Source organism: Lissotriton vulgaris, chromosome 6 (genome assembly GCF_964263255.1).
Source record: "Lissotriton vulgaris chromosome 6, aLisVul1.2, whole genome shotgun sequence".
Classification (NCBI taxonomy): domain Eukaryota; kingdom Metazoa; phylum Chordata; class Amphibia; order Caudata; family Salamandridae; genus Lissotriton; species Lissotriton vulgaris.
The window spans coordinates 910,821,632-910,848,050 of NC_141694.1; the positions used below are offsets into that span (position 1 = coordinate 910,821,632).

At 43.7% G+C, this 26,419-nt stretch overlaps 1 protein-coding gene across 6 annotated transcripts in view; it reads right to left on the minus strand.

Annotated features, from left to right (window-relative positions):
* The window catches only part of BIRC6 (baculoviral IAP repeat containing 6), a 2,386,688-nt gene that overhangs the window by 2,273,336 nt on the left and 86,933 nt on the right, over positions 1 to 26,419 (minus strand). For all 6 annotated transcript variants that reach the window (XM_086926902.1, XM_086926900.1, XM_086926901.1 and 3 more), the window contains exon 5: positions 6,886 to 6,997. In XM_086926902.1, the coding sequence (XP_086783028.1) occupies positions 6,886 to 6,997 (112 nt within the window). The remainder of the gene's footprint in view (positions 1 to 6,885; positions 6,998 to 26,419) is intronic.

A 26,419-nucleotide genomic window follows, 5' to 3' on the forward strand; every position in this document is an offset into this window, starting at 1 on the left:
ACTCAAAAACGGTGTCGACAAAAGTCGAGAAAAAGTCAGTCAAAAAATGACCTGGGGTGCCCCTCTCTCTGGGTTTCTGCGCTTGCTGGCGCGGAAAAAGAAAGAACTAATGTCAGCACGCGAGGGAAGCGTCTATGTAGCTACTGCAACGTCATCCCGGCGACCACGACACCAACGGCGAACGAGTCGTTGACCGACGCCACGTTCCGACGCACAGGGGTACTGCGGACAAAAAACTTTCCGGGTGCAGTCTGATGCATGGGGGTTATTCTAAAGGAAGGAATCTATAACTAACTGTTTCCTTCAGATAACTTTAATTTTGCATCTAGTATGGCTGAAGAAGCTGTTTGGTTCTATTGAAGAAAAAAAGCAAAACTGTAGTGCAAGAGGATTGTTCTGCTCCTGTTTGGCATGAATGAAATGTCTTGGAGTTTATTTTATCAACAAACAGTCAAATGATGAATGGTAATTCAAATGTGTTATCATCAAAAGAAATATGCTGAACACTGTTGCAACAGATATCACAATTGTTAGTAACTTAAATTGGTCCTTATCTCTCACCACAAACCGGACAATACCACTTGCGGACCACTGAGATCTGATCCTTTGTGATTTTGTGTCTCAGCGTACTGAGGGATCCAAACCCACCTAAACACTTTCGCTGAGGTGTGTTTAAAGGACAGATCCACCGCCGCCCTGCCCCTCCAATATTCTCGGTCCCTTAGTCTTCCCCCATTCTGCTGTGTTGCTTGGTCTGATTAATCTCCTGACTCGCAATGCCCCCCTCATTTGGAGAATTCAGATTTTCAATTTTCCTACCCTTGCTATTAGACCTGTAAATGACTCTTGGTGAGACTCCCTGGGGTTAGGTGGGTAAGGCTAATCTTCCTCACTTAGTCGTTAGTTTTTATTATCAAAAACAACCCTGCAACATGAACACTTAGCTACCATGCATAAGAATTTGATTTTGGACATAATCCGGTTTCCAACTGTACTCTGTCCTGTGCATGTATGCTGCTATAATATGCTCTAGTTGGTGTGCGTCAATACAAAAGGGTTTTAAAAAAAATTGCTCACCTCAAACTAGGTATCTTCAATAAGCTTGATGCATCTAAATATGGATATAGCGATTGTAGAGGACTAGAGTGTACAGGAAATCCCCTCAATATAGAAGCAGGATTAAGTCTTGAATCCTCATCATCTGAAACTGAAGTGCTCTATATTTAAGTTTAGAGTCTTGATATCTAATGTTGGGACTTTTGTTCCATCCTTCGTTGAAATAAATTGACTGTATGCTCCTAACATCCCCTAGTTATCTTTTGCTGAATGACTACTTCCTCTAGCAAACATGTTAATCAGGTTTTGCTAGTAGCTTGATACCTCAGTGGAAAATTGTAGTTCTATATCATACCACTTCTTAATTTGATGACAGATATCCCTATATCATTGGGTCCTCTGGCTCATGTTTTGATTTGGCTACTGTAAAGAACGCGGTGTCTTCCGTTTAACGCTTTGGTGAGTTTGCTATGGCAAACTATACTCACGTGCCTGCAATCATCCTGGTGTCCTAAAAAAATAAGGTTGATGTTGTAGAGCACTTTTCATAACTCCATCAAAAACAAACAAGAGCTCTTCATCAAACTGTATGCTTAATAATTGTATCTGAACTTCTGGCATATATTCAGATACCCTGAGCTATGCATATCGTCCCAATAATAGGCTTGTTCTCATTTGCCAAACTGCTTTATCTGTAGCATCTGAATCCTAACAAATCGGCAGCAATTTTTCGCTTGTACATTCCATTCCTGGCCTATGTTGCACATCTGGAACAAATCAGAGTGAAGTTACCATATTTTCTAAGCAGTGGATTAGAAGAAATAAGTTACTTACCTGTAAAGGTAGTTATCCAGAATTGGTATCCTTCATAGATTCACATGCTTGAATCATTCCCTGTCGTCGAAGTGGGAGTCTCACAGTAATATAAATAAAGCAGTAATTAAAGAACTTCCATATGCTATCACGGAGGCTACCATGCATTTAATAGCCTATCTACCTCCTTATCTAAATCAAAGGACCACACAAATACAACCAACCAGTAACCAACACCCTCTATAACCTCCCCAAGAGAGGCTGAATCCCTCAGATTTTCCAAACAAAACAGGTGATGGACCGAATGTGGATCAATGTCACACACTCACCCCAGTCCAAAGATCTGGGCCCAAATCCATCGTTTTTTTGCACTCCACACCACCCTGGGTTAGACAATGGCGATATGCAAATCAGCTCTGACCCTGTGCCCCATGGGAACAGTCCAGTCCGAACTACAAAAGCCATGTCCTTCCCAGAACGGAATCAAGCATCCGAGGACCGGACCGGTTTCGAGGTAACACCTCTCATCAGCCCGGCTAGCTTGACTCCAGTGGTGTGGAGTGCCTGGGACCCACGTCTGGGCATCCCCAGCGCACTTAGGGCGGAATATGCAAACAAAACAGGTGATGGACCGAATGTGGATCAATGTCACACACTCACCCCAGTCCAAAGAACTGGGCCCAAATCCATCGTTTTCCAGCACAAGTGTTGATAGTAATACCGGAGTGTAAGGGGAGACTCTCCAGGGAGAAGGGTGGGTTGCATGTGAATCTATGAAAGATACCAATACTGGATAACTGCAGTTACAGGAAAGTAACTTATTTTGTATCCAGTATTGGGTACCTTTCATAGATTCACCTGCTTGAATCAGAATAACAAGCAGTAATGTAAAATAAGTAAGCACCCTTAGTGGATGGCAGGTAGTGCAAATAATATTTCAAAATGAATTCATAAAAGAAGTGTCTTGTGAAAGTGTTTTATCTAATCTTGGTAGTACAGGCACTACAGAGGCAGGTGATTTAATTACTTTAAGTCCTTTCTGCCAGATATGGTCTATAATGGGTACAGATCTTAACGATTTCCTTGATTGTTCTGTAAAGTCATAAAGGAAACAATCTAATCACTTCACTATTGTGGGCAGATTAAATCTGGACATAGCACTGTCAATCAGATTATGAAGACCTCCAATGTCCTCTGGAGGGGAGTCAGAAGAACAAGGAGGAGGGGATGGTGTAGGTATAATATAGTTATCCCATTCATCAGTGGGTGAAGGAGGATCGTGAATTTCTCCCTCTTCAGGCTCTTCTTCAGAAGAGGATGGATCTTCTCTCGGAGGAACAGGCATAATGGGACGTGGCGTCCTTTTAGGAGTAGCAGGAGGCGACAGAATTGGTGTAAGCCTGTGCTACAGGTGGTGCTGATGGAGGCGGCAGCCCAGTAATGTTTTCCTCTTGGGGCGGAAACCTTTTTCTGTAGTGCGTGAGCATGGCCTGTAAGTCATGCATTGAAGAAGGTAACTGAGCAATTTCTTGCCTTGGTAGATCAACATAATATCTAAAATGCAGATATTGTGTTTGAGGAACTGTGCAGTGTTGGTAGTACTGCTCCTCATCATAATAGTCCTCATCCTGACACTTGACATTAAGTTCAGAAGGACTATGAGCAGTTGCAAAGGGACCATCATCATCCATTCCCTCTGTGTCTAAGTGGTGATATGGGAGCATAGGTGAATTCTTGCCTGGTGATTGGAATCCAGGCTGCAGCGATGTTCTGGACAATCTGGATGGTGTGGACTGCATTTGCAGTAACTTCGTCGCTGGGTCAGTCGACGATGGGACCATCGGTGACCCTGATTTTCTTATCGACAGCAAAATCGTCTATGTCATTGAAGCCTTCGTCGACGGTGATGGTGTCGTCGTCGCCAATGATGGCAACCACATCGCTGAGGTCTTCATTGACGGTAAGGATAGTGTCAACGGTATTGGGGCGTTGATGCTCGCCGTCTATGTCGTAGGTGCTGTCGACGATCTCGACAACAAGAGAGTAGTCATCGTCAGTGCTGCTGAAGAAACACGCATCGACAGTGAAACGGACGCAGACAGGGATCTGTGGCTGGATTTACTCCTGGAAACTCCTGAAGATTCCAGTTTCGCCTTAGAAGTCCCAGAATGTTGTGGCAAAACTATCTCAGAGGAGACTTTAGGTTCCTTCACCCTTTTTCGAGTTTCTTTGGTCAGATGAGAGGTTTTAGGGTGTTTCTTGACCTCCTCAGACTGACCCTTAGGCAACCTGGGCCTCTTAGGGGATTTAGAGGAAGTGTCGCTCTCCACATTAGAAGACGCTCCTTGTGTCTTCTTTTGCAACAACATAAGTCTGCCTTCTCCATCTCCAAGAGTCTTAGATGAAAAGGTGCAGCATATTTTACATTATTTTGCCTCATGATGAGGATAGAGGCAACAGATGCAATCCTTGTGGGCATCATCAATGTGAACCTTTTTTTCCCCACAGGATTCGCAAGGGTGAAATAGTCCTTTCTTATCAGACATTGTCCAGTAAGAAAAATGAGACGTATCTGAGAGAAATGTTTAAGAACTGAGCAGAGCTCAGGGATACTCCCTTCACACACTACTTGTGGTGAATTTTTTTTACGTGATTCAGAATCACATGGGAAGGTTCTAGAGGGGGCTGGTTACAGATTGGTTGTATTTAAGTTTGGTCCTTTTTTTAGAAAAAAAAAGGCAGATTGCAAATCAAATGCATGGTTGCCTCCACGATAGCCTATGGAAGTTCTTTAAATACTGCTTTATTTATATTACCGTAGTGCTCCCACTTCGATGGGGAATGATTCAAGTAAGTGAATCTATGAAAGATAACCAAATACTGGATGACTGATAATTCTCCATATCATGTTGCCCTTCTGGGGTTACCCTGCAAACAGCTGCATTAACTCTATTGCCTTGCTTTTGAGCGAGTGAGGGGCTGGTGTCTCTGAATCACCCAGATTAATGGATTTTTTTTTAGCTGCACGTACCCCTACTGAGTGTGAATGCACATAAACTGTGATAAAGACAAAATCTTGAGGAGCTGCCTTATACAAACATTCCATCCTCGGGGTAGTGGAACACGCTTAAATAGGAGTAGAAAGGGGGTCTTTGGTAAACATTGTGATAGTCATGAACAAGGATAAGTAATGGCTGAATCACTTATTGCGAGCACTTCCACTAGAATGTTGCACTGTCCTCCGTCGCCAGGCAATCCATGATCACAAGGACTCTCAAACTTTGCTTGGTACGATTAGGCCTCATTAGAGGGGAAAACTGAGCCATTGATGATTCCTGGTCTTCAAGTGGGGGAGTAGTGTCATTATTACTTCATACATCCTCTCCCCCTTCCATTTTTTGCCCACCATTACAGAGTACTTCCTGCTTTCCATTCTCTTGCCCTTTTGACAGCCAAGTGCCCTTGACAATGAGTGATTAAAAGCATGGCGTTCTATATTAGTGTGTTCCTAAGCCACGTTCAGGTTCTTCGTTATATAGAAATTTAAAAAAATTAAAAAGAGAACAGTTCTGAGGCTACTACTTAAACAAAAAGTGAACTTTTTACAGGCTTGTCAATTTTGTATTATAATTTTTAAGTTATTTGAGATCTAGACCCAGGATTATCACTAATACTGAAGAACAATAATTTCTCTCTCTCACATCAGTATGCAATGTCATATTTTCTGGAACAGTGTGGTGCAAGAATCATTATCTTGCTCAGAAATATTTGAATTTCAAGGTCTACTTTCAGTTAAAGGACCACTGAAGACCTCCTTTCGACATCACTCTTTCTTAAGGTCTATCAAGGTTAACACAACAGCTAGGGGACAGCTGTTTATTTAAGCCATTCACCCTAGTCTAACATCATTCACCGTTTTTCATCATCTGAAACAGTTTGAACTTTAATGACAGTGATCATTTTTCTGACCAGTGTGTGTAAATTCAGAGGAGGAGACTTCAGAGAACATTTTGTGGCTCTCTGTGGGCAAAGTATGGTAGTCGATCAACCACAAATATAACCATGGGCAGCACAAAATAAATATTCATCCCTCCCCCTTAGGTGCTTTACTCCAAAAATTCCAACTTCAAGAAGTGATCCCTGGGCAATCATTCTCATATCATTTTCTCTTCGATGTAAGAAAAAGAAAAAAAATTGAAGTACTAATTGAAAATCATTAGGTACTGCTCGAAAGATGTGTTTCAAAAAGGGCTTCTGATCATCAGTGTGACTTCTGAACAGATGTATGCATATATACAAGGAGAACACACAGCTCTGAATCAGATAGTGATGAAAAAAAAGAAATCAGGGCTGTTTGTCAGGATAAATGGTCTCAAGTCATTCAACTCCTGCCTAAGGCCAAAACAATAAAAAATTAAGTACTATATTCTGAATCCAACACTAGATGACCGGAGAGTGCACACTATGTGAATCTGAACCAGACAATATATACCAAACATAATTAGGGGCAACGATACTGCGAGGCAGCACATTTTCAGATATACTGCAGCCAATGGCAGCAGCTTGTACTAATCAACAGCCAACTAAAAAAAAAAATCTCAAATCCTGAGAACACGCTTTCAGTGAACAGGACTATTTGAACAGACCAGAAAAAGTAAAACATCCATTTGACAAGATTTACCACTGAAAAGGCTAAAATAAGTAAGCACGTTAATGTCCAGCTGTAAATTCTCCACGGTTAACATATTTGCAGCCATGTTTAAAAGGTTACACACAGTAGTATGACTTTTGTAATAAGAAATATAAAACTCTTGACTAAATAAAGGGATGTACTTGAATATCAGAACACCAGATAGGTCATATTAAATTGCGGAACATGCTAGAAGGAATACAATACATTGAAGATGATACACTGGCTACAGGAAGAACTAATAAAAAAAATTCAATTTAACTTCTAACTAGTCATTAAAACCATTGTACAATTGTAATAAAAATGAAATGCGGATTTAAGTTTACCTGGTGATAGAACCCTGCTTGAGCCATTGGATCAGGTTGAGCCCACCTATACCCCGAATGAGGCCATGATGTGAAAGTCTCCCGCCTGTTTGCTTCACTGTACATCAAAGACCTTTAAAAAAAAAACGGGACGTAACACCAAGGGAGGTTTAAATGGTTCATATCCAGATGAATGTGCATGCCATAATACAATATACATGAATAGCAATGCTTTCAAATACTCTAATTCTTAATAAATGCCACATTTTCTACTCAGTCTGGGTAACCCATGGTATCTATTTATCCTATTGAACTCAATGTTAAGAAGCCAGAGTAGGCTGGGGCCCTTTGACCCTCCCTCCTTCCCCTATGTTCCCGGATTGGGCCACTTATCAAATAGTTTACTTGGCCTCCCAAGGCGCAAGGTGGTTTGACCCTAATCCTCTACTCAAACCTCTCTGGCTAGAGGATGAGACTGCTTATATGCCACCCCTTTCCACTCTCATCCTCTCTGACAATGTCAAACTATCCCTACTGCCAATCCCATATAATTTTTAGGGACACACTAGCCGCTATGCTTCCCATTGACTTGTTATTGGAAACTACCATCCGTACTTCAACTAGGACGTCCCTCTGGTATAACAAGAACTATTCACTCACAACTCTTGTGAGTTTGGACATTTGAGGGCTGCCAAAGGGATTACGATGTCTAACTTATACAATACCTCCGGTCTGCTACCTTTCTCGTCTTTACAACATAAACATAACCAGTCTAATCTAGACCTTTAAGACTTTCTCAAAATTAAAGCTAAGATCACTAAAATTGGTCCTCTCTCTAATTCTCAACTCATTCCGAAATTACAAATGTTTCTTTCACAAGGTCACACCACCACAAAATTCTACAAACTGCTCATTACTTCAAATTGTCCTCGGCATCCATCTCTAGAACAGTAGTGTTCTTATTAGGTCTTGCCTAAGCAGCGCATGCGCTGTTCGAGACATGGTGCATCTCCTCAGAGCAGCACGCCCCTTGGTTGGCATTTTTTCCTGTGTGTGCTTTTCAAATTTCTTTTCCGTTCTGTGGCTAATTAATCTCATGTATCCCTCCTCTCAGTGGTTGGTTCTTGCATCTTTCGACTGACCCAGTTACACGCATCATTGCCACTTTGTCTATTTCGGTTTGTTAGGTTGCACTCCATTTTAGGTCTCACCTGGACACTCGCCGCACAGATCAGTGCGGTCCTCAGTTCAGACCCAAGATCCATGCCTCCGATATCGGACGTACCCGTCCTGATCATCCCATGTGTGATTTCCCGCTGAGCAGGGTACGGACATTCCATTGTTTCGACCACTCGCAGACGGTTTTCTGAAAACACGGCCTCTGCGATCACCAATACAACAGACAATCGCAGCCCTGATGAGTCACATCTTCCACACGGTCTGACGAAACACGTGTGGATGGCTATTGTTTAAATGTACTGATCAAGAATGACCTATAAATCTTTTCTACGCACAAAACTGTATTTTTAAGATTCATTGATTTGATTGAAAACTGGCTTTAATGTTGAGTTCTGACATCAGGACCTATTACTATACGAACGTGTGCAAAGGACTTGGTTCTTATCTATTTGGTATAGGCCTCCCCATACCAGTGCAAGGGTTGTTTGTTGTCTGGGTTTGTTTCCCCTGACCTGTTTGCACCGGGAACTAGAAAATCAAAATACTCATTTAAAATCAGACACGCATGAACACCACATCTTCCTGTCCTTTAATCTAAACCCATTCTTCCTCTCTACAATAAGTATTTAGTTATGCAGGACAATATTCTTGGTGCAACAACATCAACTGTTGCATGGCTAAACACTTATAAGGTCCGAAAGGGGAGACCTATTGACTATGCCAATGTTTGTTCCATTTTGCTTTGGTTGGTTGGTTGGTTTCTATGGTAGGCACAGGAGAACTAACGCTAGACTCAAACCAGGTTTCCAAGTTCCAAGTTGCGCAACAGCCTTTCTCTAAGAATTGCTGGTTTTCTTTCAAAATACCTCCTTACAAAATCAGATTGCTTGTTGGGTTTCAAATTGGGACCAGGCACTGCATACGCTTCACGGAAGCCTGCTTCATATTATTTCATCTTTGCAGCCGCATTAGGAGGATAAGTGCTTTTCTTTTGTTTTCATCTGTTTTTTGGGGGGGTTGACTGCGTTTAAAGTACTTCCCACAACTGAACAAGTTTTGCTTAATTTGATCAGCGCGGATCTCGCTTCACAGCAGCCACCCTTTCATTACTGATGTCGCCATGGGACACTGTGCACCTTTTTAGGTCTCGCACCTGGCGATGCAGTGCGAATCACTGTCGCCAGCGGGATCTATTGTTGCTGACTTGCCTCGGAAGTGAGACATGAGATGGGCACGCGCAGGGCGATTGGAGCTTGTGTACGTGCACGTACAGTCACGCGGTGTGCACGTCTCCTGTCCCCCTTCCTCGCAAGCCTCATGCAGCGTTACTTTCACTTTTCCCTTCCCCCGTCAGCTCCAAAGAGACAGCTTTTCAAATTGGTCTCTGTAATATGGTAGCCTCCGGTTGCCGGACTGTCAACGCGCACCGAAGTAAGAGCTCCTCTCTCCGGCAATCACAGCACACCTTGGCATCATTCACAAGTACCCACAACACCCCTGATCAGCAGCAGCACCTCTGGGGTTCTTACTTCTGAGTCCTCTCCAAACCGCAGCAGGGGTGGAAACTCAAGCTTCATATTCTCCATGTCCCCGAACCTAGCTGGTACGCAGGGTGGAAGAAAGGCGTCTGAGTTTGGCAGGACGGTTATGACGGTATTACAGGTGAGGGCTCCCCGTGATCTAGCGCAATAGCAGCTAGCAATTCCAACTCAGCTGCTTTGACGGCCCCCTCCCTGGGCCGCACGAGCTGTGCAGCACCCATTCGAGTACGGCGAAGTCTGCAGGCACCGCAGGCCACGCAGATGTGCACACTCACGGCGTGCCTACAATGCACGCATGGCTCTCTTCCACTTTCCCTTGTTCCTCTTGTAATTTCCAAAGTGCATACATTTAACTCATAATTTCACCAAATCAGTGCATGAACTGCAGGGAACACAACTCGGAAAAAGTAAGCTTTAAAAGCCTATCTCGGATTCTGAGCTTCACTGTTTGTAGCCTATACATTAACTTGGAGAAATTGCAAGTTACCTGTATGTGCCTTAGTGAAGACACTGAATACAGAAGTTCGGTTCTGCGCACACATCTTTAGGCTGGGGCCCCAATACGGTTATGAATACCCACAAACTCTTGAAGTTGACAATGTTTCCAGATGTATGTATGCAGGCCACAACCAATCTCTTACCTACACCCATAGCCATTTTTTTTTAATAAAGCCAATGGGGGTCGATTAACAAAGATATTTATGTGAGTTTGTGACAATCTTGTTTCACTTCTTAATTTCCTGAAGTGATTCACACGTACTAATGCAAGAAGCGTTTGTAGATCTTAAGTGTCCTACTGAAGTATTTCCTTCAATGCTAAGCTCCACCGACTAGCATTAATGTCGTCGGCCCAGAGTCTTACAATCAGGGAATTGATCCCACAGGTCAGTTTTAAACTCACCCAAAATGAATGTATGTGTGCACAAAAAGTGTGTGCCTGAGTTCATGTGTCCATATTTACATCGCTTATCTCGTGTTTGATAGGGAGAGGTTATCAGCCTGACCTCCACTCCTCCCCAGTTGTTAACAAAGGTTAGCTGACCCACAATGGCGTCTAATTTTGGTCTCTTCTGCCCCTAGCGGCTGAGCAGGGTCAGAGGTCCCTCTTTACCTGGCATGGCCCTCATCCAGAGGCTGGTAGCTCCAGTTCACTATAACAGCAGCCACGTAGCACTGGCGCAGGGTGGCCCGCGCAGCTGAGGGCACCCCACAGAGAGCCCAACGCGGGCCTGTGGCAGCCATAGGGCTCTGCGGATTCTTGGCCACCTCATCTGGCAGGTGTACGGTGTCTGGCCCCTGCCTGCGGCACCTCTGAAGCTCCATGGTCTGTGGAGGGCCGTCCTAGCTGAGCCCTGTGGTGCCCCTGGTGGAGGGAGGCTACTTCCAGGACGTGTGGGAGGGCGGGAGGCCGGTGCCTGGCGGTTCTTCACTCTGCAGATAGCTCTCCTCGCACAGAAGTGCGGTCCGTCCTCCTCCGAGCAGCCAGGCACCGAGCCAGTGTGTGGGCTGAGGTCACACGGAGGTGCTGCTCTGGCAGTGTCTGTTTGCTCTAACTGTGCTCTACCTTTGTGAACATGGTACGAGCCAGATTTGATTTCTTTTTCGTCATACCAGTATGATTTATCAAATTCCCACTGTCAGAACTATTTCCCCATTGCACGTCAAGTTTGAGGTGGATGAGGCTGCAAATTAAGAGGGAGACTCGAGAGAGCCCGTACACGAGCCAAGCCCTGAAAATGTTTGCTGTGTAAATATTACAACAAACATCTCGTAAAATATAACAAAGTCTCTTAAGAATTAAAGAAAGTGTATTGACGCGTGCGAGATTTGACATTAACCTGTCCCATTATAGCACTGCACTAAGAACCACTTAATATAAGTGACTGTTTTAAACATGAACAATTAGTGAACTATCAAGCATTTGAAATGCAATAGGTCTCATTTGAGAGAGTTGGAGCTATTGGCTATTGGAGCTAAAATGTCTTTTATTAATTGGTTTTGAAAACCTGCTAGCGGTGCATAAACACGCACTTTGTACGTATAGTCCTGCTTACGAGAAGCAAGGCTGTCAGTAAAAGAGACTGCCAGCATTGCCTCTCATAAGCAAGGGCTGTAAGTACAAAGTGCTTAATTACACACAGTCTGCAGGTTTTCAAACGCATAAACAAAAGGCATTGTCATTTACAATGCCAATAGCTCAAACTCTCGCAAATGCGAGACCTATTGTATTGTAAATGCTTGTTCAATTTAATTTAGCATGTTGGCAACAATTAATGACCAGAAACATGTATGTGACAAGCAAAAACCAATTCACAAATTAAGACACGTTTGACAGGGGAAAAATAAAAGGAATTTTTCAGGTGTTATTCTTCACATTGCATGCATAGTTTTTGTATTTAACGCGTATGGGAGCTTCAGCAAAAGAACAACTGTAGGGAGGTGGCTTTGAGGTCGAAGACCAAATTTACAACTTCATTTTAAACAAAAGCTGTGCACTTTATTGAAAAGCATGCTTTTTTTGTATCAAAAGCGGAAGGAACATTTTACACTCAGTGCGGTACACAATTCACGGCAGCTCAAAAACAATCAGGATTTTGGTCCCAAATAAGAAGTTCTACAACGGACATTAGATGAGAGCGTAGAATGCTTCAAATAAACACAAACCCACACACGTCACTTCTCAGATGAACACTTCAAGTTTTCTATTTTACAAAGTATTTAGTAGTTTTGTTCTGATTTATGCAGCACGCATGGGTTACAAATCTTTTGCTTTTAGACCGTTTTTCCAGAAGTAATTAAATAAAAGGTTTTTATTTATTTTAAGGTTTTATAGAGCGCAAACATGACCGGTGAGGGTATCAGAGCGCTTTACAGATTCATAGAAGTAATACAAGGTCAAGGCAGGTCATAACAAAAAAACACAGGAGATTAGTACATCGGAGAGCATACAGAGTCAAGGGGTCGTTGGTAGGCGGGATATCATACAGGTACTGTACATTGAGGGATAGGATAAGCTATACAGCAGGACAAAAATATTACACTAATTACAAGAGTAATGTACAAGGTCACAGGATAAGGCAATAGTCTCTCAGGTGCCTGTGGGAACGAGTTTAGCCAAGGAATTTACCCATGAGGAAGGACTTGGCCTCTTTTTTGAAGCGTGCGAAGGAGGGGATTTTTCTGATGTCGGGAGGGAGGGAGATCCATATTCTTGGTGCAGTCCCGGCGAAATCCCGATTGTAGGTTTTTGTTTTCCTAAAGCGTGCAGGCCGGAGCAGGAGGGCCTTGGCCAATCGTGAGTTTTTGTTTCCTCCGGATAACACAAGCTTCTGTGCAAGATACGCAGGGGAGTTAGAGTGTAGGGCATTGTGCGTGATGCATGCCAGCTGGAGGTGAATCCTAGCCTCGAAGGGGAGCCAGTTTTCGCTTTCAAGGGAGGAGTGATGTGATCGAATTTTTTTGAGCCTGTAAGTAGTCTGGCGGCTGCGTTGAGGCAGGCTTTTAAGGGTGCCAGCGAGATCTTGGGTAAGCCAGAGAGGGTGGAGCAACCATATTCCAGTCGAGAGATGACTAATGATTGGACTGCGAGTTTTAGGTCAGGAGCGTCTAGAAAGGGTTTCAATTTCCATAGGTAGCTCAGGTGGAATCGGGCAGATTTTGCCATTGCGTTGATGTGGTCTCGCATATTTAGGTTATAATCCAAGGTAATTCCCAGAGATTTGGCCGAAGTCACAATGGTCGGGAAACAGTTTAAGGCTGTGATAGCTTTAATCCATGTCTGGATCCCAGGGTTGCTCTTGGGCAGGGAGATTAGAAGGAACTCAGTTTTCTTAGCATTGAGTTTGAGTTGATTGGAGGAGAGCCATCTGACTGTCAGCTTCAGGGACTCATTCAGGGTGAGGATCTCTGCAAGAGATGAGATTTTTATGTAGATCTGAGTGTCATCAGCGTACATATGGAAGGAGATATTTGCAGTGCGCAGGACTTTGGCAAGGGGTTCCAGATAGAGATTGAAAAGGGTGGGGGACAATGTTGATCCCTGAGGGACTCCCACCGTGACCACTGAGGGAGCGGACAGTTCGCCATTGATTAGGAATCTCTGAGATCGGTTGTGGAGGTAGGAACTAAACCAGTCAAGGACTGTGCCATCTAATCCCATCGTAAGTTTGAGGCGTTTGAGTAGCATCTCATGGTCGACCGTGTCGAAGGCTGATGATAGATCAAGGAGGATCAGGAGACAGGTTTTGTCTTGGTCAAGGGCTTGAAGAGAGTCATCAACGATGTGGAGCATGGTGGTTTCGGTGCTGTGCCCCGGTCGGAAGCCTGATTGGCAGTCATCGAGTAGATGGAAGTTGTTGATGTGGTGACTTAGCTGTATTTGTACACACTTTTCCAGCACTTTAGCCAGGAGCGGAATGTTGGAAATTGGTCTAAAGTTGTCTGGGGAGGCTGGGTCCAGCAACAGCTTTTTCAGAATGGGTAGGACTTGGCCTGCTTTCAGCGAGGTCGGTATTGATCCCTGTCGTAGGGAGGCGTTGATTACTGCAGTCCAGCTAGGAATGATGGATTTGGCAACGGTCGCGAGATAGTTTGAAGGGAGCGGATCATTGAAGTGGTTGTTGGGGTTCAGGGAGGAAAGGATTTTAGAGGTGGTGTTGAAGTAGCAATAACGATTTACCTTTTTTCCCTCACAAACTACCTTTTGGGAATTGTTAGGGGAATACAAAGGTATTTTGTTGCTTCTGATTAGACTGCTAAATTAAAAAATACTCAGCCTTACGGATTTTATTCCTCCAAATCTGAAAATTGTAAGCGCGCCACATGCTTCACGGGACGCGCACTTCATGTTGAATGAGTTATTTATCCCATCATTATCTCTGCGTTGCGAGAAAGAACGCTTTTTTCAAATCTGGTTTTTGTTGTCTGCGTTTGTAAGTATTACAGACTACAAATAATTGGAGGATATTTTATGTTTCGTCACACTATGTAATTAACTTTAGGCAGTGCTTTAAATGTGAAAAAATAAGTGCAGGTACTCTTAAAATGTGCTAGAGGTGTAGTGAGTGGGCGGGGCTAGGGGCGGGGCTAAGGGGAGGACATGATGATACTCAACGACTTCTATAATAGTTGCAGCACACAAAAAACACATGATAAATGTGTTTATATAAACAAAGCAGGTTAACTATTTACACAAAATGAAAGAGAAATACAATTTGTTAACATTTCCTTTTTTTTTGCAATAGTTGCACCTTTTTAATGCCATACTGTTAATTGCGGTTTAGCACAATACTATATATTTTTGAGCAAGTGAGTAAGAAGAAACTGAAAATACCCCCACTTCAAACCAAAGCTCTTATGGCACCAAGCAAATGAAGCAAATCATCATGACCCTCCCCAGAAGATATCTCTTGTCTCTTCTATCGATCTATCCATTCATCCTTTCATCCAACCATTTACCTGCTAATGTTCACCATTTACCGTTCACATTCTGTTGTCTATTCAGTTTTTCATCCATCATTCAGTTGATTTTCACCATTCCGTCTGTCCACCCTTCATATCCAAACCTATCCATCCTTCCTTAAACCTATCCACTAATCTTTTCACTCATCCATCTCTTTATTCCCCTTTTCACTCATCCATCAATCCTTTCGCTCCTTAATACCATCCACCCTTTCACTCAATCCCTCCTTTCACTCATCCATCATCCACCCTTTCATCCGTCCTCTCTACCTTTCTTTCATTCATCCAATATTTAACTTTTCCACCCATCATCGGCCCTTATATCCAATCATCCACCCTCTTTCACCCATCCAATCACTCATCCATCCATTCATCTGCACTTCCACCCTTGCTCACTCATCCACCCATCCACTCACTCACTCACCAACCCTCCCTACTACGTTTTTTTTGTGAACATTTGTCGCCGAGCAGACATGTACACACAAAGGGCCACCAATTTTCTTTAAAATACCCCCTGAGAGTGTCTTGATTCTTTCTCTCTCACTTTTTTCTTACAAAAAACAGACTTACAAATTCAGACAAACATAAGCAGACACACAAAAGACTTCGGAATGTTAAAGGGCATATTATACTCTTCACAATGGCTTTTTTAATTGCCACTGCCAGGGGATTGCCAGGATTTCTGTGTTTACGTAAATGCAGAGGATAGTGTGAATGTGTTGACAGCACAGGGCCAGAATGGACCCCAGAGCTGCCAAGGTTTCAGATTGCTATGTGTGACATTTTCATATTTTCATTGTAATTATAAGTGACATTTCAACGATATGAGTGACACTTTCTCCCTAGCAAAATGAGGGAATCCTAAATATTTAAAAAAATGACATTTGAGTAGAGCTGCTAATGTTTCAGATTGCTTATGTGTGACATTTTCATAGATTCAGTGGATTTACGAGAGTCAGGCAACAACTAGATGTGTAACACTTAGAGGGGCACATTCTTGGGAGCCTAACCATGGTATGAAGTCAATGGAAAAAGACAAATATCAGAACTCTCACTCATTTGAGCAACAAGAAAGTCAAACTCTGCAGTAGCTGCTTTTGAAGCTATTATTTAATTTCAATAAAAATCAGCACCCTCCACCCCAACCTCAGCTTCTGGTGCGGCCAAACCACATATAACAAAGGGATCTCTGTGACAAAAACAGCAACTCACTGAGCTATCCACGTACAATACAGTACAATACAATATGCCTTTTTGAAGGCGCATTAACCATCTAAGCTACTTATTGGTCAGCGTGCAAACTGTCAGTAGAGAAAACTCTGACTTCGACAGCGGCAACAATAATCCCATGAGTTATCTCTGATTCAGCAAGTCTAACTGTGCTGAGAATATAAAGGGTGCTGCTTTGTAGTATCACTGTCAAGCAGGGATGTTAAACACTTTGCACTACTAATAAATCAGCAAAACTGCTAGTTTAGAGAAAACGTAGTACATTTTCAGCACAGACAACTCTAGTGTGCCCATTTGCAAGGACCTATGCCGTGCTGGAGCCCCTAATCATTTTTGTAACAAACAGTTTAAATGTCAGCAGCAGGAGAATATTAAATGATCTCTTTACAGCTGTCTGAACGATCCACCGAGGAGCTGCTGGCCTGGCACCGCGTGGATCGCTAGCCTGTCTCTTCTTCAGAGAGTCAGACAGCGGCCCTTCTGCAGTGCCTCTGCCTGTGCCACCTGCTCTCACTATGAGACTCGCGATGGAGTGGTGAGTCTGAGGCAGAAGTTTGGCTCTGCTGGGCACAGCAATAACATCGTGTCGAGGTCAGGAAGAGGTGAGCAGGTGATTGATTCTCGAACACCAGCTTTCTCCTTCAAATCCATGCAGCAGGGGAATTTCATGGGTGCCCTGGAGCCCGGCTGGCAGGCAGGAAATGAAACATCCTGCCACAACATTGGCATATAAGAAGCAGACCGACCAATTGAGGCATTTGGCGTTAGGAAGGTAGGCGCCTCAATGCAGAAAACAGTTAGATTAGCGCTCCACGGGCCTATTCGATCACATTGTCTGGGCATTAACACTCACATCAAGAGAAAGGACGTGTGAGATTCCGCCACCCTTTTGTCTGATAACATTTCTTATGTTCAAAGTGTTACCCTGCACTGACTTTTCACTACCTTAAGTGTTGCGCTTTGAAAATCACACGCGCACACTAGCAGGTAAAATTAATCTCGACCCGGCTCTTTCAAGCACAGCATGACGGCGAGCACCGGACATTATTCAAAAGAGCCCTGCTGAATAGCTTAGCTGGGGCTCTGATGGGTGGGAGGGGGCTGCAGAAGCGGCGCCTCAGCTGTCAGTGACATGTCCCACTCCGGCTCACCAGCACAGCCACGAGCCTACCTTTTCATGAGTAACGGTACTCTCCTCGGAAGATGAGAAGTGTCGGTACTCAAAGTGATGAATTTAGAAAGTGCCGGTAGTCCGTGCCAGTACTCAGTACCGGTGAGTACCGGCCCATTTAAAGCACCTCCTTCAGGGCTTCGTGCCTTACAAAAACACATATGCAATTCGTAACTGAGATAACAATCTTTACTGGCATGCTAATGTAGTGCCTCGTATTTTCATGCAGGTCCGCTGCTAAACAAAAACGGCAAGTACTCTTCTTTCTTAGGCCATCTCTGGATTCCATCCTGGCGCCCGCTTCAGACAAAAGGTTTGTGTCAGTGACAAGCTTCCACTTTGCTAAAAGTTGTCATAAGGCTACAATTCACACTGTTGTGTTCTACAAATACATGTATCAAATCTGTAACCTTTTTACTTCAAACTGGTCCCATCGGTAATTCCACATTCTAAATCTGAAGGCAGTACTGCAGCTGTGTCTCTGTTCCCAGTGGCAATTTCATATTCTCACTCCTCTAGACAGTGCTGCAGCTGCATTTCTGTTCCCCGTGGTAATTCCTCATTCCTAGACTTCGAGACAGTGCTGCTAGCTGCTTCTCTAATCCGAGTTGTAATTCCTCATTCTCAGTCCTCTAGGTAGTGTTGCTAGCTGCTTCTCTGGTCCAGTCAGTAATTCTTCAATCTAAGGCTTCCAAACAGTGCTGCTAGCCGCTTCTGTAGTCTTAGCAGTAATTCCTCATTCTAAGTCCTCTAGGCAGTGCTGCAGCTGCTTTTCTGATCCCAGTGGTAATTCCTTATTCTAAAAATTCCAGACCATGCTGCTAGCTGCTACTCTGGTCCCGTTGGCAATTCCTCCTTCCAAGTCTTCTAGCCAGTGCTGCTTCTCTGGTCTCATTGGTAATTCTTCATCCTAAATCCTCTAGCCAGTGCTGCAGCTGTGTCGCCGTTCCCAGTGGTAATTCCTCAATCTTAGTCCTCTAGGCAGTGCTGCTAGCGGTTTCTCTGGTCCTTTCTGTAGTTATTCATTTTAAATGCTCTAGGCTGTGCTGTCAGCTGCTCCTCTGGCCCCAGTCGTCATTCCGAATTCTTACTCCTCTAATAAGTGCTGCAGCTGTGTCTCTGGTCACAGTGGTAATTCCACATTTTAAGTCCTCTAGACAGTAGCTCCTCCTCACGTTGGCTGTACTGCTTTTGATTATAAAATCAATAACCTACATTTATTATTATTTTTTTAAGTTCTCCCTCACTGATCAATCTGTTATTCATGCTTACAGTGAATCTGGCTATCAGATGAGAAAGATTACACGTCAGCTAAGCAGAATAGAACAAGTAAAATTTGGTCAATGGCCAAACTGAACACCAACAAACTTTCAGAGGGTATGGTGATAAAGGGCACATAGGAGAGAAAGTTCAAGTCGGAGACGGACGTGGGAAGGAGGGAATGAAAGTGTGAGAGAATATATAAATGTAAAAGTTAATGCACAATAGGTTTGTCAAACAAAGGCCTTTCTAAACGGTACAGTCTTACTGATACTCAACCCACTGCAAAAACTGTTAGCAGGCCCACCCAGAAAAATGCACTCGCAAAGGGGCAAGTGTAGATCAACTAGCAGAAGGTACATGGTGGGAGAGGGTATGAGGCCAATATGCTAAATGTAAAAAATGTATGTCACACAACAAAGACTGAAAACACACCAATCGCAACCCAGGATCAACCCTCATCCCACCTGGCGATTTGAGAAAACATCAAAAAAGGACACAAAAAGGCAACAACAAAAAAAAGAACCCTAATCAGCCCTACTTGTACACAAACGCCAAAAATATAGTTTTCTCATCTTTGGTCATTAACCACACGGGTTATCCCCCACACCACACTCTCACCGACATATGCAATGCCATCAACAAAAATGACAATGAAAAAATCCAATGCACCCATTAATCAATACTGATCAGCAGACACAGGTATAGACACAAAATGTCTCATGCCGTTTATAAAAGGACACTTCTCTCTCCTCAGAGCCACCCAAATGAAGTAACAGAGCTCAATCGAGGAACAATCTTAAATCTACCAACAACTGCAACACGATTAAAACAAACACACACGGTCTATAAACAAACAAAAAAAACGTGTTAGGTGGTGTCTGTTAATGCAAAGAGCGGAACAGGTCAGTAATATTCGACATTTTCTACACGTACTTTTTAGCAAATAATCTATTACTAGTTTTCTACGCAATAGTAATTACCCCACTTCATTGTTTTTGATCTAAAGCATGGTGTACGTGTATTCTAGTCTCTTGTGGCACAAGCAAATAATAACATTGTGTGTGCCCACCTCCTGAAGTTGCGTTCACAGCTAACTTTCAAACTGCAAAAACCCACTCAACTGCCAAATTCATCACAAAGAAATCTACTTTTCAGACACAACAATTCAAAAATCTCAATTCGGAGAAGCAGGATTTGCAATTTTTTGCTCCAAGGTTAAATGTATTTTTTAAGCACTGTTCCAAAAGTGAACCACCAACACTGAAATCATATGCCGTAGCTGTGTTAGATGTGACTGACTGACTGACTGATGGTATTTCTAAAGCGCACTAATGCCGAGGCGTCTTGGCGCTGAGTAAAGTGACGCACCAGGTACTAGCTGAAGCATCATTGAGTAAAGAGCCATGCCTTAATTTCCTTCCTGAACAATCTACGGTTGGTGATTTGTCTGAGGTGAAGTGGAGCTGAGTTCCATAACCTTGAGGCCAGATGGGAGAAGCCCTTGCCTCCCCAACGTGATTTTTTAATCTTAGGAACCTTAACCAGACACTGCGCAGCAGACCTAGGGGAACGGCTTGGCTGATATCGAGAGAATAGGGACTGAAGATCTAGAGCCCCATCTCCGGCCAAAGCCTTATGGACAAAGCATAATGCCTTGAACTCCACCGGTCGATGTACTGGAAGCCAGTGTAATTGACTGATAGAGCGGGAAGTAGGATGATACTTGGGCAGGTTGAGAAGTACTCTCGCTGCTGCATTTTGGACTGATTGCAGCTTGGCCAATTGAGCCGTGCATGCTCCCAGATAAAGGGCGTTCCCGTAATCTATTCTAGAGAGGACGGTAGCAATTATGACTGTTTTCCTGAGAAAGAAGGGGATAAACGGCAATATCTTTCTCAGCCCTTTTAGCATGAAAAAGCACGCTGAGGCCACTTGATTAATCTGTGGCCGCCAGGACATGTCTTTGTCAAACACTATGCTGAGATTCCTAACTTTGGCCACTGGAAGCGGACAGGTCCCCGCTGAGATAGGCCACCAAAGCTGATTCCAGATGGAAGCCTTTTGGCCAAATTCAAGGACTTCTGTTTTTGCAGCGTTCAGCTTTAAAAAGTTCAAATTCATCCAGGACATGACCTTGGACATACACAAGGAGAAATCTACTGCCTTGGCCTCAATTGAATGAGAAACTGACACTATCAGCTGAGTGTCATCTGCGTACGACACTAGCTTAACGCCTTGTTGTTGAATTAGTATCGCCAACGGGGCGACAAACATTAAACAAAGTGGGTGATAGAGAGGATCCCTGCGGAACTCCTCCTGGAAGGGTACATTTTTCTGATTGGTAGCCATTCCAGAGGATAACCTGTTCTCTGTCTGATAGGAAGGAGGCGAGTAGATCCTACGCTGTGCCCTTAACACCAGAGTCCCTAAGCCTTTGAATAAGTACCAGGTGGCTTACGGTATCAAAGACCGCTGTTAGATCCAGGAGGACCAAAGTGACCCTACTTCCCTCATCCATGCCCTTTCGTATTTCCTCTGCCGCCATTATTAATGCTGTTTCCGTGGAATGATTTGCACGGAAGCCATGTTGGGTATTATCAAGCAAGTTGTTCACCTCCAAATGTGAAGATAGCTCCAAGTTCATGGTTTTCACCAACAGTTTGGCAGGGAGAGGCAGACAAGAGATAGGGCAATAGTTTTTTTTCATCCAGGGGGTCTAGTTTTGTCTTTTTTAACAGCGGCCGAACACAAGCCTTTTTCCATACTGAAGGAAAGACTCATGAAGTCAAAGACTGGTTCAAAACCGGCATTTATAATACACTGATCTCTGAGGTAACCAGATGAAGTACATATGGTGGAAAAGGATCGGTGAGGGATACCGACTTGGTTTTTAATAACAGGTCTGCCACCATGTTCTCATCGAGAGGGGAGAATTGCAGTAGACCCCCCTGAGTATGGCTAATAGGGGCTAGCGTATCTTGGTTGTTATCTGTGCTGTTTGCTGCATTAGTTAAATCATTGTAGACAGATTGTACTTTATTTTGGAAATAAGAGGCCAGTTTATCTACAAATGTTTGGTCTGGTCTAAAACTTACATCTCGAGGACATTTCATCAGAGCGCTAACTGTTGAAAAAAGTTCTCTGCCGGAATGCACAGCGTCCTGTATCTTCTTGGAGTAAGCGGTGGATTTGGTCTGAATAATAAGATTCTTATATCCCTCAAGTGCCGCACAGTAGACCTTCTTTTGGGTTGCATCGTAGTGAGATCTCCAGGCACGCTCTTTCCGTCTGCAATAAATTTTAGCCGCTTTTAATTCTGATGAATACCAGGGTGACGACACCCTTTTCTGCAGAGCTTTAAATAATCTTTCTGGGGCTACCTTATTGGCAGCTCTATTAAGGCTATCTTGCAGGACCATGGCCGCCTGGTTTGCATCTATCCAGGCCATGGATCTGTCCGCAAGAGACCCTATCAGGTCAGACCTAGTGACTGCCTTCCATGCGCGATATTTCCTGGGAGGAGACCTAAGTCTCCTCCTGAGAATGGTGGTACTAAGTGTAACAGTGAAATACACTGCGCAGTGATCGGACCATGGAATTGGTGTGATGTGATTAACCGTCAAATTAGGATGGTTAGTGCAAATACCATCCAGAGTATGACCTGCCGTGTGTGTAGGTTCTCTAACAATTTGTTCCATATTGTGGCTCGTAAATATTTCCAGGAGATTAGTCGTTTCCGAATTGTTGTTATCCTTGAGATGGAAATTAAAATATCCTAGCACAGTGTAGTACTCATGCTCCAGGCACGTCTTTAAATGGGTTTGGATAGCAGCTGAGAAAGAGGCTTTTGCCCTAGGGGGTCTTTATATAAGTAGGCCAGAGAAAGAGGAGGTGTTGTTAAATTTAAGTATAAAACTCATTGCTTCAGATCCCTCAACAGTCTCAGCAGTGGTGAGGAGGGTCAGGGAGGATCTATAGATTATAGCTAATCCTCTACCCCTTCCTTCAGCACGGTTGACATTCGCAATCATATAGCCTGGAGGAGTGCCAATGTTCCAATCAGGGTCACTGCTGTCATTGGCCCAAGTCTCTGTTAAAAATAATACATCAGGATCTTCCGTGTGTATTAAGCATTCCAGTTGATATTTATGTTTGACCAATGATCTGACGTTAAAGAGAAGGCAATTGATAACCCTGCCGGTCCCATTAGCCTTGTTGTTGTTTGTTGTAGCAATATTCTGTGAGAGAAAACCCTTTGGCAATGAGTTAAGCCCCTCCCTGGCTGGCCAGTCGCAGCGTTTACAGCAGCAAAACCCAGCAGTAGAGGAGATATTGTGAAAAGTGCACCTACCCATATTAAGGTCTAAAAGATCTTTTTTTGAGTACGGGATCCTGTTGGAAAGACCAAGGGGTCTGGCGGCGCATTCCGGGCGCCGACGGGCTTGCCTTTGGCGCGCCGCAGGGAGCCCCCTGCGCGGACGCTGCATGGTTGATTTTATGCGAGGGCTGTGATCAGGGGGCGGAGCTAGCGGCAAGAACAGAACTGGAACGCTAATCTTCAGGCGGGTCGGGAAAGATATCCGATCCCCGCGTTAGCGATTCCAGTCCGGGCCAAATGTGAGTGTTATCTAAATTTTAAAAGCACAACAATTGCACAAATAGGAAGGACAGAGAATACCTAAAAGTTAAAAATTGAGGCACAGCCTCGTCCCAACGATGCGGGCAGCTAGCCAGTTACCTTACGGAGTGCGCGGTCACTGCACAGCTGATTTTATGCGAGGGCTGTGATCAGGAGGCGGAGCTAGCAACAAGACCGGAACTGGAATGCTAATCTTCAGGCGGGTCGGGAAAGATATCAGATTCCCGCGTTAGCGATTCTAGTCCGGGCCAAATGTGGGTGTTAAATGTGGACAGAACTTTCAAAGAACTCTAAAGTGATAGGCAAAGAATTTGAGTCCTGTGCAGCTTCAAGATCCCTTTTAATATAACCCAAGAGCTTATGGGCACAAAGGGCTTAGATTCAGTTATTTTCAACTTACTCAAGGAATCAGACAATACTGTTCTATTTCACCCATTTCTTGTTATTGCTTGAATCCTTAGACGGCCCAGACAAACACTACTGCAAACATTTACTGTAGCATTTTACAAACATTCCTCTAAATGCTTAAATTTCTATAAAGTGCATAATGGAACCCCAGTTTGAGTTTAATTGATACTAGGTTGTTTACGGTGGTTCAAGACTAGCTCCTGCCATATTTGTAATTTTTCTCTCACTTACATTTACTTGAAAGTTCCCACTGCCTTAGAAAGGAATAACAGTGCTCTTCTATTCAGTGTTTCTAAACACGAATGAAGATCCCAAGATAGAGAAATGATTGTTACTTATTTGTAAAACCAGATCTCGAGCATATGTTCAATACATTTATGAAGAACCATCCTGCCTGAGGCGGAGCCACGGGAATGAAAGCGGAGAGGTAGATGAGAGCTCACATGTCTTTTAGCAGACTGTCAAGATGATCAAAGGATAGCTAGGCGCTTGGCAAATGCAGATATTGAGGAGGTTCTTGGCCGTCACTAAGTGACAGCTAGTTTTGTTTCCTTTTCATAGAACAGCATGCCTACTACAACTTTTTCCTTTCTTCTTTTCTCTTTTAAAAATGGAAAGGAAAATGTTACTTTCCTTGTAAGCATCTGTTAGCACCGTCCAGTGTTGCTGTAGATTCACATGTTTAACATACTCCTTAGCATCTAATGTTGGGTCCAGATGTTTACAAGTTGTTTTTTTCAAAGAAGTCTCAAATCATGAGATGTGATGTGATGTGATGTGATGTGACTTCTCTTGGTGTACTGCGCATGGGCACCGACGATGTAGATTATTTTTCACACAGCGGCTGAGAACATGCATGGAGTGTAAATGTAAGTAAGGGGAGTCAAGGTCAATGTGAAGTTAAAATACATAAAGGAGATCAGCAAAGACAATTTCGAGAGGAGAAGGACATATTAATCTACAGCACTATATGTAACAAACAGATGTTTACAGTGTAAGCAGCATTTTCCGTTTGTAGCATGTGTAGCTGTAAAATACACATGCTTATCATAGTCTGTAAAGCAGTGAGTTCCACAGGCTGTGGCTTGCGTGTTTATAACGGAGCTGTCTGGAATGAGTTCTTTAACACTAACTGGCATATCCAGACCTGCTGAAGAGTTGAGATGTACACACAGTAGAGCTTGGTAAAGGTGTGTGGTGTTGACTAGATGGCTGCCTTACAAATATATGCTAGTGAGATGTTATCTAGGAAGGCCATGGTTGATTTTTTGCAGGTAGAGTGTGCACACCTTGGAGCAGCTGGAACACTCTTTGCTTCTGATAGAAGGTCTCAATACATTTGACTATCCACCTAGCTATGCCTGCCTTTGGATGACCTCTGAGACTTCAGAACTGAGACAAAGAGCTGATCTTATTGATGCAAGGGCTTGGTCCACTCTTTGTAGTACATGAGAGCGCTCATGATAGCCAACATGTGTAGTGCTCTTTCCACAACAGAGTCTGGTTGTGTAAAGAAGACGGAGAGCTATATGGTTTCATTAAGATGGAAGGAAGATGCCACCTTAGGGAGAAACTTAGACTAGGTTCTAAAGACAACCCTGTGCTTGAGCAACTGGATCTAGGATTCTTGCAGTCTGGAGTTCACGAATACATCTAAGTGAAGTAATGGCCACTTGGAAGGCCACCTTCCAGGAGAGAAACTGAAGGGTGCACAAATGCACACTGATTTAAATGGCGGTCCTATCAGCCTGGAGATGAGTACACTGAGATTCCACGCATGAGAAGGAGGTACTGTAGAAGGGGATACTACCCTCCCAACAATTTGTGAAGATCGTAATATTTGAGAATCTGAAGAGGGAACAAGTGTTCCTGTTTGCTTTGTATGCAGGCTGGGACTGCAGCTAAGTGTAAGTGAATAGAGGTGAAGGCAAGGCCTGAAGAGCAAAGGGTAGGTAATCATATCCTGAACGGTAAGCTTTAGCAGGTCCAGGTTCTTTGAAATACAGTGACGAACAAACCGTTTCGATTTTGCCACATAACAAACCCTTGTTGTGGTACATCAGGCTTCCTTTAAAATTAACATACATTCCTGAGGTAGGTGGAGGTACTCAAATTCTAGGACATCAGGTGTCAAATTAAAAGGTTGATTTGTTCAGGATCCAGATGCCTCATCCGATCTTTCTTCTGCTTGAGAAGGTGTGGTCAGAGCAGGAGTGTCTAATGAGGGCTGGAGGACATCTTCAGGAGGGTGGAATACCAGGGCTGTCTGGCTCAGTCTGTTGCTACCAGATTGACAGTGATGTTTGCCCGGTTTCCCTCACCACAAAAGGAGTGGGAGAGGTGGAAAGGTATGGACAAATATTCCAGGCCAATACATCTATAGTGCAATGACAGACTTTGGGTTGGACTACCTGCAGACAGAATGTGGGCATTTTCTGAGTACCCTAGGCCAACAGACAGCTGAGGGGAGTGTAAGCTGCTCTGCTTCTAATGGTGGTCATGCAGTCTATCTTGATGAGGACTACTTTGTACAAAATGAATAGGAAGGCGGCTTTTTGAGCTAAAATAAAAGTCTGCCACGTCTAGGTAGTTATGTGGCGAACTGGTCGTGTAGAGGTCCACATACCTTGGATCTGTAGGTTATTAAAATGCACACCCCACACT